This window comes from Spermophilus citellus (assembly GCF_964194105.1).
Source record: "Spermophilus citellus genome assembly, chromosome: 1".
Lineage (NCBI taxonomy): Eukaryota > Metazoa > Chordata > Mammalia > Rodentia > Sciuridae > Spermophilus > Spermophilus citellus.
In genome coordinates, this window is record NC_138182.1 from 208,660,434 (window position 1) to 208,677,039 (window position 16,606).

General features: G+C 33.2%; 1 protein-coding gene across 3 annotated transcripts in view; it reads left to right on the forward strand.

Moving 5' to 3' along the window:
- The window catches only part of SKIC3 (SKI3 subunit of superkiller complex), a 106,043-nt gene that overhangs the window by 13,046 nt on the left and 76,391 nt on the right, over nt 1-16,606 (forward strand). For all 3 annotated transcript variants that reach the window (XR_014020338.1, XM_081278516.1, XM_081278517.1), the window contains 9 exons: nt 951-1,094; nt 2,336-2,427; nt 2,851-2,926; nt 3,487-3,627; nt 7,155-7,253; nt 7,369-7,477; nt 13,564-13,704; nt 14,575-14,676; nt 15,519-15,658. Coding sequence is in view for 2 of the 3 variants with exons in the window: in XM_081278516.1 (XP_081134642.1) it covers nt 951-1,094; nt 2,336-2,427; nt 2,851-2,926; nt 3,487-3,627; nt 7,155-7,253; nt 7,369-7,477; nt 13,564-13,704; nt 14,575-14,676; nt 15,519-15,658 (1,044 nt within the window). In the remaining variant the exon portion in view is untranslated. The remainder of the gene's footprint in view (nt 1-950; nt 1,095-2,335; nt 2,428-2,850; nt 2,927-3,486; nt 3,628-7,154; nt 7,254-7,368; nt 7,478-13,563; nt 13,705-14,574; nt 14,677-15,518; nt 15,659-16,606) is intronic.

Here is a 16,606-nt window from a genome sequence, read left to right on the forward strand (position 1 = left end):
GCTTTTATCACGTTCTTGTAATTATCTGTTTAAAAATCTTTTCAGATTTTGAAAACCAGTAATTGCTGAGTGCTAGATGACTATGCCATTTATCATTTATTTGACAGTTATGTGTGAGCCTTTGGACCTGATGTTGGGGACATAAACATTAATAAGGGCCCAGAGTTTAGAACTGAACTTTGGTAGTTATCTCATTGTTATGGTTTTTTAGGAGGCAGCATTATTAGATAGAATGGGACTTGTGCAGCACATTGATGATAGATTGCTGGAAGTGTTAGGTGGATACGCATAAACCTAAGTTGGTTCAACTCATAGTAAAGTTCTTATTTTCTTTAGAATATATAAAACCTTAAGAAGCTAATTTCATTTTAGGAACTAGTTTTGTTTTTCTTTCCCTGCTTTCTACTTTAAGCTGTTTTATACTTACCCAGTATTCTCAAAGAGTAGGAGGGGGCATTTGATGGAGGCATCAGGATCACTTGGGCAGCTTTAAAAAGATATACTTCAGCTGGGCATGTTGGTGCATACTTGTAATCTTAGCATTTTGGGAGGCTGAAGGTGGGAGATGTGAGTTCAAAGCCAGCCTAAGCAACTTAGCGAGGCCCTAAGCAACTCAGTGAGAGCCTATCTTAAAGTAAATACAAAAGGGGCTGGAGATGTGGCTATGTGGTTAAGCGCCTCTGAGTTCAATCTCTGGTATCACCTCACCCTCCAAATTTTCTCTATCCGTCTGTCTATCTATGTATACCTCATATTCCAAACCCTTTACAATCACTAATGCAGTTCAGTTCCCTGAGGAAACTGAAACTAGAGAGATTAAATAGCATTCCAGGCCACTCTGTTAGTGATAGATGCAGATTTCCTGATTTTTAATAGACTGTTACTTTGTTGTTGTTTGTTCAATAGTTTCAAAAATAAAATGACTTTCTCTTAATTTTGTTTTTAATCAGACAGTCTTGAAACAAGAGAAAAATAACTATAATGCCTGGGTTTTTATTGGTGTTGCTGCAGCAGAGCTAGAACAACCTGATCAGGCCCAAGGTGCCTATAAGAAAGCTGCTGAACTAGAACCAAATCAATTACTAGCTTGGCAGGTATGTAAACATGTTTTTTTCCCCTATAACATGGGAAATAATTTGTTTTTGTATTTTTCAAAGTATAAATAACAATATTAAACATTTAAACGTCTATTTGCCCCATATAAGAAAAAAATTAAATTTACTGGTCTTTTAAGCCTATAATTAATTTTTTTTAAAAAGTGTTGCTAAAGAATAATATGTATCACTATCTAACATTCTACCTAATGGACTATTTCTGAAAGCAAGGACCCAAGTTGATCGACTATATAAATCTTTAACATAATTATAGGTACATTAAAAAGATATCTAGAATATTCTTTATGCTTACCAGGGGAAAAGAATTGTATATAAATGTTTTCTAAAAAATAAAATAATGTCAAATTCCCATTTCCCTCTCTTAAAGTCCAAGTTAAATTCTTTATTCGTGTCAATCTTAATGTTTTTTAGTTGGATTCTCTAACTTTTTCATATTTAATGAATTTGTTTCATGTGTCAATTACATCTTTGAAGCTAATTAATAGGAAGTAGTAGGCTCTGGTAAGTATGAACTTCTTTCAGGTTCAGATGAATAAGAACTTGGGTGAGGGTACCTTGTATACCCTTAGAGAAATGGCTGCATTTAAAGCAAAAATGAAAAATTTCACAAACTTCTTGAATATTTTTTCAATTTGTATCATAAAAGTAGTGTCATTCAAAACACATCTAAAATTAAATCTTCTCACCTGTACATATATACATAAATACACAAAAGGGTAACTACGTAGTTAATGAATACATTAATTAGCTTGATTGTGGTGCTTATTTTACAATGTGTACATATATCAAAAACATCAGACTGTATATCTTAAATTATTTTTCTTTATAAATGATATCTCAATAAAGCTGTTTCCAAAAATACTGAATCATTTTTAAAAAGTAGTGCCATGTTTTTTACCACATTGAAATTTTTTTTTATTGTGAAACACTTCAAATACATTTTGAAAAGTGAAGAGAATGGAATAACGAACCTCTTTATGCCCATCATTCAGATTCAACAAAAATCCACCCACATCAGTATTTTTTCACCTGTCCCTTCATCTGCTTTCTCCCACTCCCAGTTATTTGGAGGCAAATTCCACACATCATTTCATGTGTAAAATATGGTAATATTTTATTGTAAATAATATTTAAAGGTTATCACGTTATTTAGCAAAATAAATGAATGTAGGAATATCAGATGGTTAGATAAAAATAATTGCTACTATTTCTTTTTTTAGGGGTTAGCAAGCTTGTATGAGAAGTGTAATCACGTAAATGCTAAGGATGACTTACCGGGTGTTTACCAAAAACTCCTGGATCTTTATGAAAGGTAATGTATATATAGGGAATGACTATTTTTTTATAAGCTTGAATTAGAGTAAACTGATTAAAAATTATATAGAAGTATGCCAAGCATTTACTGGGATTTGGGAAGCATTTTTCTTTCAAATGTTTATCATAGTATCTCTTGATTATGATTAAAATAGGACCAAAACATTCCTAGTAAGAAGATTGACTAATTTGAGAATTTTGGTATTACTTTTAGTCAATATAATGAAAAATGACATTTCTTAAATTTTTTATTTTTTAATTTTTTTAACAAAAGGCTCTTTTTACAAAATTTTATTGTGGTATTTTTCAATAAAATAGTACCTGATAATATTATTGAGATATTTTAATTTTTAGTGCTTTAAGTTCTTGATTATTTTCATTATCAGATTAAAAAGTCATTTTTTGTTGTTTTTGATCTAAGTGTTGACAAACAGAAGTGGTGTGATGTCTGTAAGAAACTTGTGGATCTCTATTACCAAGAAAAGAAACACCTAGAGGTTGGTTAATGGTTTTCTAATGTCTTAGACATCTTTTAATAAAAACTATTGTTAGAAGAAAGCTATCATTTTGCCTAAGTGAAAATTAAAAATTAATATGTGGTATGATATCATAAGACTTTAAGAGGTAAATTACAATGCTTTGGCAATTGTAAACAATTCAAATTTAAGGTATCATAACTTCTAGATCTTTTTGAAACAGGATGAGTTATAAATTAAATAACTAAAAGTGTCATCTGTGGAACTTGGTGACCACTGTGGTGTCTGTATAGCTGATGATTTAAGCTATTGGTGTTGGGAACTGTGGTCATCAGTTTTGTATCTGCTCTGGTATCTCACATCATATTTCTGATGGAAGTACTCTGTGGATTTGCCCAATCAGCATATATTTTATAGGTTTCATAATAGATGGAATTCTTTGCTTACGCTGTTTTTATATATTAGTGGATATAAGAAGTATTTTTTCTTTATTTCCAGATTTTACATTTTCTATTGTCACTTATATATATATTTTTATTATATTTTAAGATAACAGTCATTTTAAATCTCCTTTTTAATAGGTGGCTCGAACATGGCATAGATTGATAAAGACACGGCAAGAAGAAGGTGCAGACAACCAGGAGCTTCATCAGCTGTGGAGGAAATTGACTCAGTTGCTGGCTGAGAGTATGGAAGATCAGAATAATGAAACCCAGCAATTGGTATTAACTTATTTATTCTTGTTTGTATCATGAAAATTAATCCTTTAATTTAATTTAGAAAATGGAAACCTAATGAATATATAGGATAATACTGTCTGTCAGACAAGATATTTTGGAAGTGTAATTTTACATTCATAGGGGCTCTTCCTGATAAAGTTAGAATTATTGGCCTGCAGTCTCATGAAGTCTGGAGGGAGTGGAATTGGTACTCAATACCATTAGAATTTCCTTCCCTTGTATTAATAAGAATTCACAATAAATCAGTAACTTTATGCCCTCGAGGAAAAACTGTAAAAATTGTTTTTTTTTAATTTTTAAAAATTATACTTTGAAGGTGTGAACTTATGAACTGAGTACTGAATTACTTTGAGAATTAACAACTTAACTAGTTAGAGAATATATACTTGAATAATACTCCTTTTTAGGGAGCAGATTTTCAAGTAATTAAAAAAAAAAGAATTTTTTTTTTTCTGTAAAAACATTGATTATTGCACCATACTTGGAAAATATCTCTGTAATACTTTTTTTTGTTTGTGAGTCTAAAAGTCAGCCTAATTTCTTATTATAATAAATAGCTACTCAATTTATTCATGTATTTGAATGGAATTTTTAAACCTTAATAGTTACAGACTCTGTATGGAATAGAAAATTCATTTCCTTGTGTTTGCTTGTTTGTTCACTCATTAATTTTGTTTCTTTATTCAGAAAATATTTATTGAGTATGTGTGTTAGGTAGTGTCCTAAGATCTAAGGATAAAATGTAAGAATAAGATCTTTCTCTATTTTTGTGTGGTTTGTTAGCTCTCCATTACTAGGACAAAATATAATAGAAAATCAAGTTAGAAGGAGAAAAGTCTTATTTATTTATTTATTTATTTATTTTTGGGTTACTCTTTTAGATATTTCTGTTCATGGTCAGCTGGCTGCATTGCTTTGGGCCTATGGCAAGCCAGAACATCATGGTGGGGAGCACATGGTGGAGCAAAACTGCCTACTCCATGGTGGCCAGGAAGAAAAGAGGGAAAAGAAGGGACCATGGTCCTGATATACCCTTTGAGGGCATCCCCATTGACCTAACCTCTTTGTACTAGGTCCTGTTTCCTAAATTTTCCTCCATCTTCCAAAAGTGCCATAAGTTGGCAAATAATATTTTAATACATGGCCTTTGGGATCATTTAAGATCCAAACCCTACGTGATAATGGTGGTTAATCTGTGCATAGGTGCAGTTGTAGAAGAAATTGAGTAGTGACAAAAGAAAGAAGTAGCTTACCAGCTTCTCTTAAATCACACCTTTATAATATGGCTTTAATATTTTTCCTAGAATAATATAAGGTACCGGAATATCCAAGCACATATCAAAACAAAATGTCTTTTTGATTTGTATGTACTGTACTCTTCCATAAAAGATAATTAATTGTTATGCTATGTTGACCAGACTGTCTCTGAACTCCTGGGATCAAGTGATCTCACTTCCTTAGCCCTTCCAAGTAGCTGAGATTATTGGCATTTACGACTGTGCCCAGCTGTTGCCTGCCTGCCAGTCTGTCTGTTTGGTTGTTTGTTTCTTTTTGTGTGTGTGCTAGGGAAGAAACCTAGTGCTTTGTGCATGTTAGGAGCAGCCTCTACATCTCTAGCTTCAATTATACTTGTACTTTTTATACATTAACACATATAACTTGTGTTCAGTGTGATCTTTTCATATATATTCATAGCATGCAGTGATCATATCCAATCACTGTTCTTCCAACTTCTCCTCCTTCCCTGTTCCTTTCCTAATCTCTAATAATTTTAAGAATTAATTTCTGAGGTGGGAGGGAAAGGGAGAGAGAAGGGGAATTGCATGGAAGAGGGAAGGAGACCCCCTTCGTTATATAGAATTCAGGTATGACGATGTGAGGGAAAAAAAAAAGAAGTAGGTCACATTAGATTGGGTAGAGAGAAGTGATGGGAGGGGAGGGGAGGGGAAGGGGGGAATAGAAGGACAGCAGAATAAAATAGACATTATTATTGCTGTGGGTATATACGTGACTGCATGACCAATGTAATTCTGCAACCTGTACACTCAGAAAAATGAGAAATTATATTCCATCTGATTCAAATGTATGATATGTCAAGATCATTGTATTGTCATGTGTAACTAGGGAAGAAACTTAGTGCTTTGTACATGTTAGGAGCAGCCTCTACATCTCCAGCTTCAATTTATACTTGTACTTTTTATATATTAACACATATATCTTGTGTTCAGTGTGATCTTTTCATATATGTGCATAGCATGCAGTGATCATATCCAATCCAATCATATCCAATTAAAACAAATAAAAATAAATAAATAAAAAAGAATTTCTGGCTGTTAAAAATAGATTCAAAGGTTAGGAGAGGGGTTATTTTCCCCTTGAGTTAAGAGTGTTCACAAAAAAGTCATCATTTTCTATTTAGAATAATTTCATTATTTTTTTTGAAAAACCATTAGCTTTAACTTCTAGTTAATCTTCATTTTTGTTAAGATCATTAACTTTTTCAGAGCATTGAAATTTTACTTATTCATGAAGACTTTGTATCATATTTACCAAAGAAAATTTGAGGTGGTAAACTTCATTAGTAAATTAAGTCATAAAATATTTATTAAAAAATGTAGAACTTATATTAACCAATATAAATGATTATAAAGTGTTTTAAAGTGCTTGCCTTGGGTTTTAGTATTGCTGTTCTTGAGCAAGACTTATTTAAAAGACCTCTTGGAATTTTCTTCAAAGTCAGATAATACTTTATAAGAAATTATTTCATTACAGTTCAGTCTTATCTCTTTTGCCAGAAGCAAAGTGCTATATACAGTTTTTAAAAATTTTTTAAAGTTTTCTAGTTGTAGATGGACAAAATACCTTCATTTTATTTATTTATTCTTATATGGTGCTGAGGATCAAACCCAGTGCCTCACATGTGCCAGGTAAGTGCTCTTATCACTGAGCCACAACCCCAGCCCCACAATTTCTTTTTTTTTTTTTTTTTTTTTTTTTTTTGTGATGCTGGGGATTAAATTCAGGGTCTTGTGCATTCAAGGCAAGAACTCTGTCAACTGAGGTATATCCCCTGCCCACCTCCCCACAATTGTTTTTTAAAGGTTGAAGATTTGCTACTATTGGAGATGTTCCAAAGAATATGTTAATGATTTCAGAAGAGATGGTTTCAAAATGATGTGAACAATAACAGCTATACTAGCATATAAGACTGCTCCGGTTGATTTCTTTGTAGGAGACAGCAAAGAAGGGAAGAATGTTTAATTTAATTTAATTAAAAATGTTATTAACTTATAGTTATCATTTATTAGTTTAGTGTAGTCTGCTGGCCAGTTAGAGTTAAAATATATTCTAAAATTTGTGTGTACTTTTGTTTTTCCCCTCTTATTGTCTGGCTGACAATAAGACATTTGCAGCTACTTGAAGTTTGTATACAGAAGTCTTATACATTCAACTGTTTATCACATTTGTCATTTAAGTTTATACATGAATACCTTTTTTGTTTGTTTCAGCTTTTAACTGCATTCGACAATGCCCTGGGCTTATCAGATAAGATTCCTAGTGAAGATCATCAAGTACTATATAGGCATTTCATTCAGTGTTTATTGAAAGTAAGTAGATTCTTAAAAAATCTTTAAAGTGAGTTTTATTTCTAGTCAGGAAAGTGTTCACAAATGCATTTTACTACGATTGGAGTTTAGTTTATTTTGCTTTTGTATTTTCAAGTTTCCTCATGAGACTGCTAGGTTGAAGAAGGCTTGTGAAGGAATGATAAACATCTATCCCACCATACAGTATCCGTTAGAAGTGCTCTGTTTGCATTTAATTGAATCAGGTAATTTCTTCCTTATTATCTTGTGTGTCCTAGAGCTATGTGATTGTGTGGGAGTGATGTTTGTATCAATCAACAAATATTTTAGTGCTTACAATGTGTAAGATACAGTTTCTGTATTTCTGGACATAAAAGGATGGAAATAATAGTAGTAGACTTGCAAGAGTATTTTTTAGTACCTTGAGAAAACAGTATCATCGTGAGTTAATTGATGAAGTATAAGGTCTTAAACTAACATGGTGTACAGAATAGGTTGTATAGAAGATAAACTAGAGCAAGTAGATTGATAATAGCAATGAATGAACTCAGCACAAAATGGAATCATAGAAAGGAACCCATGAATGAAAAAAAAAGAAAGAAAGTGATTCTTAGAGGTAAAAGAAGGGAAAAATCAATTTTAACTTTCAATTTTCCTGAAAAGTTGACTCACTATGGAATGATGGTTTGTATGAAAGGTAAGCTAGTGAGAGATGTGAGATCAATAACAAAGCTAGACACATAGGTTGGAAAATGGAAACATCTTTTGTGTAAGTAAAAGTGAATTGGAGTAGATGACATCAGAGAAACCTAAGGGAAAAAGGCTGATCCTGGGCAATGCCAGCTGATTTGAAGAGAAAGGAAAAGGACAGAGAAAGGGAGAAGAGAACAGAGGGGAAGGTGGGAGACCAAGATGGGAAGCAAAATAGAAGGAAAGAGCAGTTGAAAAAGGAGATTACTAAGGTCTATCATGACAGACTAAGCAACTAATTTTATAATTGAGACCTAATTATTAAGACTGTCTTTAAATCAAAGTAATTGAAGTGGAACTTAGATTATAATGATGGAGAAAAATAGGAACAAGTGGTTAGTTAGCAGGTATAAGAAGAAAAATAACTCAGAAATTTAACTTGCTGCATTTAAGGCCAGGAGGAAGAATTGTGAGAAGGGGATAATAAATTTTTTGAGGGGTAGGAGAATAATTGTTGTAGTGTCACCTGCAGGAGCATTTCAAGAGGAAAGGGCTTCTGGACATTATAAATGCTGTATTGAGGCCAAAGAAGATGAGGTGTGCTAAGAGATTATCAGCATAAGGGTCATGTGTGTGGATTTTTGTGTGTATTTTTCCTCTGTTAGGAAACGTAATTCCAAAATCACCCAGTTTTTTCATATTTAAACATAAGATCCAATGTGTTCTAAAGATAAGTGGAATGATTTTCCTTATTGTATGACCTTTGGAACCCATCCCTCCATTCCTTTTTCTCCTGGTATAGTTGCTAAGGAGAAATTAATGACTGGTGATCACTCTTTTTCTCTCCAATCTCATTAAGCTATTAATGGTTTATACTGTTCCCATATTCTTGGACTGCTTACATGCCAAATGGTACCAGTGAGTATTTTGAAATTTCTGTTTTGAAAACTGATGGAATGCTTTCTTAATAATCATGAATGTGCCTTTAACGTGTATTTGTTAGGTAAACATGGCCCTTATAGTCCAGAAAGCCTGAAAAATAATAGAAGAAATAAAATTAACAAATACCCTAAAGTTTTACTTATGAATGTAGTAGCTGACAAAGTGCTCCATGAGGGGGGGGGGAGGCAGGCAGGGCGGGGGAGAGAAAGGGATTATTCTAATTTATTAGAAATTGTATTGGTTTAAGTGAAAAAAAAATCATTGTTAAAGAGGATTTGGGAATGGGTATTTTGCAGAATTGAAAGAAAGTAGATCTATATCATGGCAGAGAAGAGTCACTAGGTAAATATTTACACATATGGCAGAATCAAGGGAGAATTCTTTCCCTACTGAATTGTTAGTTGCAAGAATTTTTGGAATGGTACAGTTCAAGTTTATTCTAAGATAAAGCATTATTCTGGGGATGAAAGTTTGTTAATTCAGGGCTGTAGGAAGGCATGGTTTTCTTTTTATTGTTACTCTAAGTCAAACTTTATGTATTCTGAAAATTAAGAACTTTTGAAAATCTCTTAACTCTCCAAATTTCTGGCCCTTCCTCCCCCAGAGTATTTCAATATCTATAGAATTTTTTGCATCACTGCAGTTAATCATTGGGTTCTCTTCCACTGGAAACAAATATATTTCATTATCCTTTGTCTTGCTTGAGTCAGTTTGTAAAGCTTCATAAAACAAGTGGTGAATAGCTTTCACAGTTGTCATCTATTGAAATGTTCTTTCATGCTAAATGACCTTTTTGATTAATTTTACTTTCTTGCTGAAATGAGAAAGCATAAGAAACTTTGGTTCTTCAAATTCAAATATAAGCAGAAAAGAGCTTCTTTAAGATTTTGTGCTCTAGAAATATTAGAAAATGCAGATGAAATGTACATACGTACTTTAAAAATTTTTCCTCTCTCAAGCTAGGTTTATTTAAAAGAAAAATTCTGTAATAGTGATCAATTTCTTTGTTATGTCAGAAATGAATTAGTTTTTTAAGAAATTCTACCCCTTTTTTTTTTTTTTTTAAGTAAAATTCAGGAAACAGAATTCTGTAGGTATTACCATACCATCCAGCCTTCAGAACATCCTTTATACCCTTGGTGTTTAGTATTCATCAACTTCAAGTCTGGCTTGCCTTTTGGAGAAATAAAAATAATATTGTTAAACTATTTTTTGAAATGTTTTTATTAGTGCATTGTAATTATATATAAAATTGGAGTACATTTTGACGTAATTTTACATGCATGGAATATAATTTGCTCCACTTCAGTCCCTAGTACTTCCTTTTTCTCTCCCTCCTTCCTCTATTCCCCTTCCTCAATTCTACTGATCTTTCATTTGTTTATAATTTTTAAAAAATCAATGTTTTATGGAACCAATGTTTATGGTTTTATAAAACCAATGTTTATGGTTTTATAAAACCTTCAAATCCTCTAAATGTTAAAAAGATTACGAATGTTAAATAAATTTTTGCTATTTAAAAACAATGATGTCTATTTTCTCTCTTTTCTTTCTCCCCAAACATATTTATTTAGCTAGAATTCTCAACAAGAATTAGTATGGAGAAGAGGAGGATCGAGGATTGAAGCTGTTAGCTGAATATTCCTTATCTCTTCAAACAGACTCATTATTGTTATTACTGTTGCCAGTTTTTGAGATCATTATGGATAATTTCTGTCAATGCCACTTGGTCATATATAGAGAATATGTTACCAGAGTTAAGCATGAATATAGTTTCCTGAAATCTCATTTTGTTTCTATAATTGTGCTTCTAGGCATTAGCAAAGGAATATCTTAAGAAGGTGTAGGAAACCGTCACGTCATGTGACCAGTGTTTTTCCTCTCCTGATAGATTGAGGCACTGATGGTCATCCCCCCCCCAAATGATCTGGCTGCTCTTAAGTTGCTGAAGACGGTAGCCCCCGCTCTTGAGGGTAGAAATAATGCAACCACATGTGTCTTCAGGCGTAGGTGTGCCTTCCTACAGCCCCATGGGTCCAGCTACATCTCATCTGTTCCTTTGTGATATTACCCTTTGCCCTGTTTAGGATAAAATGTTCCATGGAAATGCCCTTTGTGTGTCCCCTTCTCTTACCTGCCCTTGGGTGTGGCCTTCCTAGATGTCAGTCAATCTGCTGACAGCAGACATCATGAAGCTAGACTCAGTCCCTTGAAATCTGACCCCTTGCCTCATTTGAATGGCTTTTCCTCAATAAAAGGGGCCAGCATGTGCTGTGGACCCTTAAGGTCAGAGGAGCTGTCATAGCATCCCTGAAGAAAAAGGTATTTCTGTTTCTTGTGTGGTTATTTCGTGCAGCCCAGTTCCCCTGGAGTGACTCCTGAGTGTTTTTGTTGTGAGCCATGTGCGGCAAGAAGATTTACCCTGTTCTAAAAGTGGCACCTGTTCATTTCACCTTTTGGAAACTACCTACCCACATGTGCAGTTTTGGGTATCTTAGATGATCACAGGAAAGATGCATGATTGACTTTTCCTCTTTTCATCTCTTGTGTTTTCTGTAATATTGTTTATGTTGCAAAGGTAGTCTATCATAAATTATGTTTCTATGGAGTAAGAGTTTTGACTCAGAATTTGAATCAAAGGTAAAATTTTTATAGCTGTTTGTTTTTCTTTTTTAGAATGGTTTCTCTAATAATTCTCAGTACCTATTAAATCTTTTTGAACATCAATTCATGATGATATTTTTAAAGGATCATCGTATTTAATGGTACAGTACCTACAACATGTAAGAAACTATGCTAGTCTCTACTCTCTAGAAGTTCCCATTTAGTTACAGATGTGCAACAGAGGCAGGGCATATCTGTTTTAAAACTAGTAGTAAAGGTGTTATATGATATTAAAATATTCTAGACTCATGGCTCTTATTAAAGTATGCTCTCTGGGTCAGTAGCACTTAAGAAAATGTTAGAAATGCAAATTCTCATGTCTTTCACCAGACCAACTGAATAAGAAGCAATAAGAGTGGAGCTCAGCATATTGTATTTTTAACAAGTCTTTCATGTAATTCTGATGCTTGATATAAACAGTATCTAGTTTAGGCAAAATCACTGGATAGAAAGGAAAAAGCCACTGCCTTATATAGAAGGTATGGAGCTAGGCATATCTGTCCCTGAAGTTCATGTTTATGGAAGCAATAAGAGGAACATACTGACAGGAGGAAATTCATGTCTGGAAGCATAATAATAAGTGTTTTTTTTTTTTTTTAACTGGCTTTGTGATCAAACTACTCATTCTTCCATTTGTCTTCTTTCCTTTCCTTTCCTTTCTTTTCTTTTCTTTTCTTTTCTTTTCTATTGGACCCAAGGTGCTTAACCACTGAGCTACATTACCAGCCCCTTTTTTATATTTTATTACAGACAGGGTCTTGCTGAGTTGCTAAGAACCTCGCTAAGTTGCTGAGACTAGCTTTGAACTTGAAATCCTCTTGCCTCAGCCTCCTGGGCCACTGGGATTATAGACTGTACACCACTGTGCCCGGCTCTAATTTGTTTTCTTATTTTTCCAAACAGTACTAAAATGTCAATTCTTCAGCCATTATGAATTCTATTTTTGGTGCTAATTTGGACATAAAAATCATTATGTTACCTATTCCAGATTATACATGGGTGTGCATCTGGTTTTGAAAAATTTGAAATATATAAACTAAATGGTATTATGCAAATAATTTACCTTTAACATCTGTGACTGAAACAGTGGTTCCATATATGATTTAAGGGCATATGTTTTATGTAGATATTAAAGCATCGTATATTTTTTCAGATAAATTGTTTCTATTTGTTCCCATATTTATTGCTTTTATAGTCTGTCTTAATTATTTTAAGAACTTCCATATGTGATAGAACAATTTGTTGAAGTGTTGAGTGCTATTTACCATTAATTCTAAAGACAAATCACTTTGTGTGTGTGTGTGTGTGTGTGTGTGTGTGTGTGTGTGTGAGTGCGCGCGCGCGCGCACGCGTGCTGTTCTGGAAATGGCAGTCAATATTTTCTAAACTGTTTTACCAAAATAAATTTTAAAATAAATGTAGGCATCGGATGATTATTACATAAGCTTAATTATTACATAGAAAAAAGATAGTTTTAGAAAAATGTGGAGATGTTCTGCTGAGTTTGTATACTTAGGAATATTATGTCTTTGTTCCAAGTTTTTGTTCAATGTTCAGAGGAGTAGCCCACTGTCTTTTGATTTTAGGATGCTGGAAAATTCCATTGGATCTGGCTGTCATGTTTTTGTCAGTTCATTATTGCCCACAGGGGGGAAACTGATGAAGATATCCTCCTTTGACAGGGGTTCCTTCATTTAACAACTAAAATTGTTACTGCTGAATAGGAAAGAGAGACTTGGCAAACTATATGCTCTGTAATTTAACATACTAGCAAGTAGCAATAGGTGTTTTGTCTGAAACCCTTTAGTATGACTTCAGATTCAGTGTCTGTGGATAAAGTGGTTTCTACTATTTAAGAAGAAAGTATAGTTTTTTTAATGAAAATATTTTTGTATTTCCCAGTTTAAGTTTTGAATTCCTAGAATCATGATATGGTAAAGGACGTGTTAGGTAACTTTTGAGATTTAAGTATATAGGATTTGGTACTTAGATACTTGGTATATGTACACTAATAACTTTTCTCTTTTAACTCCAGGAAATCTTACTGATGAGGGACAGCAGTATTGTTGTAAGCTAGTGGAAATGAATTCAAAAAGTGGTCCAGGCCTCATTGGATTAGGCATTAGAGCATTACAAGACAAAAAATATGAAGATGCTGTTAGGAATCTAACAGAAGGTAAATTTATAATGTGTGTCATGTGACATGAGTTGTAATTGTTAGTCAGTAGGCATTAATCTTGTAGCCTTGCTTTAAAGAAATATCTAAGATGGATGGGGAAAAAAAGGTACTGATATATCCTAGAGTCTTCTTAGGTTTGAATTCCAACTCTTCCACTCAGTAAATTCAAGACCTTGGAAAAGTTAGTTAAACTTTTAGTGTCTCAGTGTTTGCATTATAAAATGGGCATTGTTTTAAGAAAGCTTTAGCTTAGATTTATCATGTATGATGATTCTGGATGAGCTTATATTCAAGCTGAGGTCTGACTGACAAATAAACAAGATGAGTGGATGAAGGGAATAGGAGGAACATTTTAGGTCAAGAGATGTATCTGTGACATAGCCTGAGGTAAGAGGGAAAACTCATTCTTGAAACTGCTAATAGTTCAGCAAGGTTTGAGAATGAAGTATGGGTGCAGAAAAGGGAAGAAAGTAAGGTTGGAGAGGGAATTTCAAACCTTGTTAAAGAGTTTGCACATTATCCTGAGGGCATTAGGGAAGCAGAGAAAGGCTTTAATGAGGTAAATTTTATTTTCTGATTTTTTTTTTTAGAAATATTGTGACCAATGTACATACATAGGAGTGGATGTCCAATATTTTCAGTGACCTGGGATAAAGATGGAGATGTGAACTGAAGTGGTGGTAGTAGAGATGGAGGAATATGTGGAGAAAAATGATTGGGGGCATTGAAAGTGTGGCTTTGTGATTGATTAGATGAGAAGAGAAAGAAGAGGGGAGGAGTCTGATTTAGATAGTAGATAGTGGTGCCATTCATTTGAGTAGTCATGGAAACATGGGTTTTATTATTTATTGTTTTTAATCCTTTTAGGGCTAAAGGAAACCCCTCTCTGTACAGCTGGATGGTATCATCTCTCCGAAGTTCAAATCAAAATGCATAGACCCAAGGAAGCTGTTCTTTCATGCAATCAAGGTATTCTTGACATCTTTTGGGTTTTCACATAAGGGTAGCCAATGCTGTTTGTGTTTTTCATCTTAAAGGAGAAAGATAGTGGTTTTAAAAAAATCTGGATGCTTTTTAAGTTGCTAATTTCAGTTTCCCTAAGGAGATTAAATAAATGCCAAATCTGCATGCATACCTACTAGTTTTATTTATTTTTAAACTGGCAATGAATACTTATTAAGGTTTCTCATATTTGGAATTTGACTTAGTCAGTTTAGGGATTTGAGTGGAGGTGCTCTGTCTTTATAATATGGAAATTTCTAGTATTATATGTGTTCAGGACCTTCATGAATTCTTAATTTCCCTGGTATAAATAAGAAGTCTTGGGCATCTTGGAGACTTTCTGAATTTTGAGGTGAGGTATGGAGCTAGGAAATCATAAAAGGTGATTCTCTGTTCCTGACTAGGCTAGAAGCCTTGCTTCTGTAGTTGAAAAACAAATCACCCAGCTCCACTCTAATTCATTTTTCTCTGTCCAGTATTCTTAATTTGTTGTGTGTTATAGATGCTTTGGCTAAGTGCTAACCTTTATTATGTAATAAATATAGATAGCCATTGTTGTGTCTCAGGATCTTTGGCTTTATCATATGTTTTGTGAAGATAGAGGTTTTTAGTTTATATGTGTTCTGTTTTAAAGTCAGATCTTTCTATAAAGAGTTCAAGTAAGAACTTATATTTACCTTTGAATCATTCCTCATGTATATTGCTTTAGAAAGTTAGATTTATTTTATCTGTAATTTGTTTTACAAAAGCAAAAAAAAAAAAGTGAACTGATGTAGTTATCTTCATCCAGATGTCCTTAATTTTGTCAGCTCTGAAGAACATAGAAAATCATGGTGTGTCTGGAGACAGTCTTTATCAGAAGAACCTTTGTCTTCGTTTGAAAGCAGAAGCTTTGATTAAACTCTCAGATTACGAATCTTCAGAGGAGGCAATTTGTTCTCTCAATCAGGTAATCTTATCAATTTTTCCCTTAAACTTTAATTAGTCCCAAGCAACCGGCTATCTCTCCTTACTAAATATTTACTAACACACATTTTGAGTTAGAGCTATGACTTCACCATATCTATACTTTGACAAATCATTCACATACTTGGAAACTCCTGAAGTTATTTGCTTCTTGGTTAAATTCTTACCAGTGCTTTGACTGTGAGGCACTTTCTTTAGTTTTAACTGGTATTCTCTCTTCTTTTTGTTCTCTAAGGTCATCACTACTTGATTATTATTAATTTGTGATTCTAAATTGTTTTCTTCATAATGGTTTTATAGGTCATTACAAGATTAATTGAGGACTTTAATATTAAATTTCATAATAAGGAATGTTGTTAGTTTCATTCAAAAAAAGGTTAATTTTTTAAGAAGGAAACTGATTTTTTAATGTTTTTGGTTTAAACAATTTGAAATTCCCTAGCAAAAAAGACAACAGGTAAATTATGAATTATCACAACATTGCACCTTATAGAGTTTGTCAGATAACAGCTATTTTTTTTGTCTAAAATTAAAATTATATCACTTACTATATAGAAGGGTTTTAATTTTTCTATTTTTAAAATTTTTTTTCTAGTTGCCTATGGACCTTTATTTCATTTATTTATGTATGATGCTGAGAATCGAACCCAGTGCCTCACACATGCTAGACATGTGCTGTACCACTGAGCTATAGGCCCAAAGTGGTTTTAATTTTTTAAAAAAATTATTGCTTGTATATTTCAAGGAGCTTTTGCATTTCATTAGAACTATAAAATTTCTTTAAAATTATAGCAGTTATCAGTATCCTTTAAGAACTAATACCTTAGTTGGGTTATCATGAGGCATGCCTATAATCCCAGTGATTTGGGAGGCTGAGGCAGGTTGATTGCAAGTTGGAGGCCAGCATTGGTCATTTAGGAAGACCCTATCT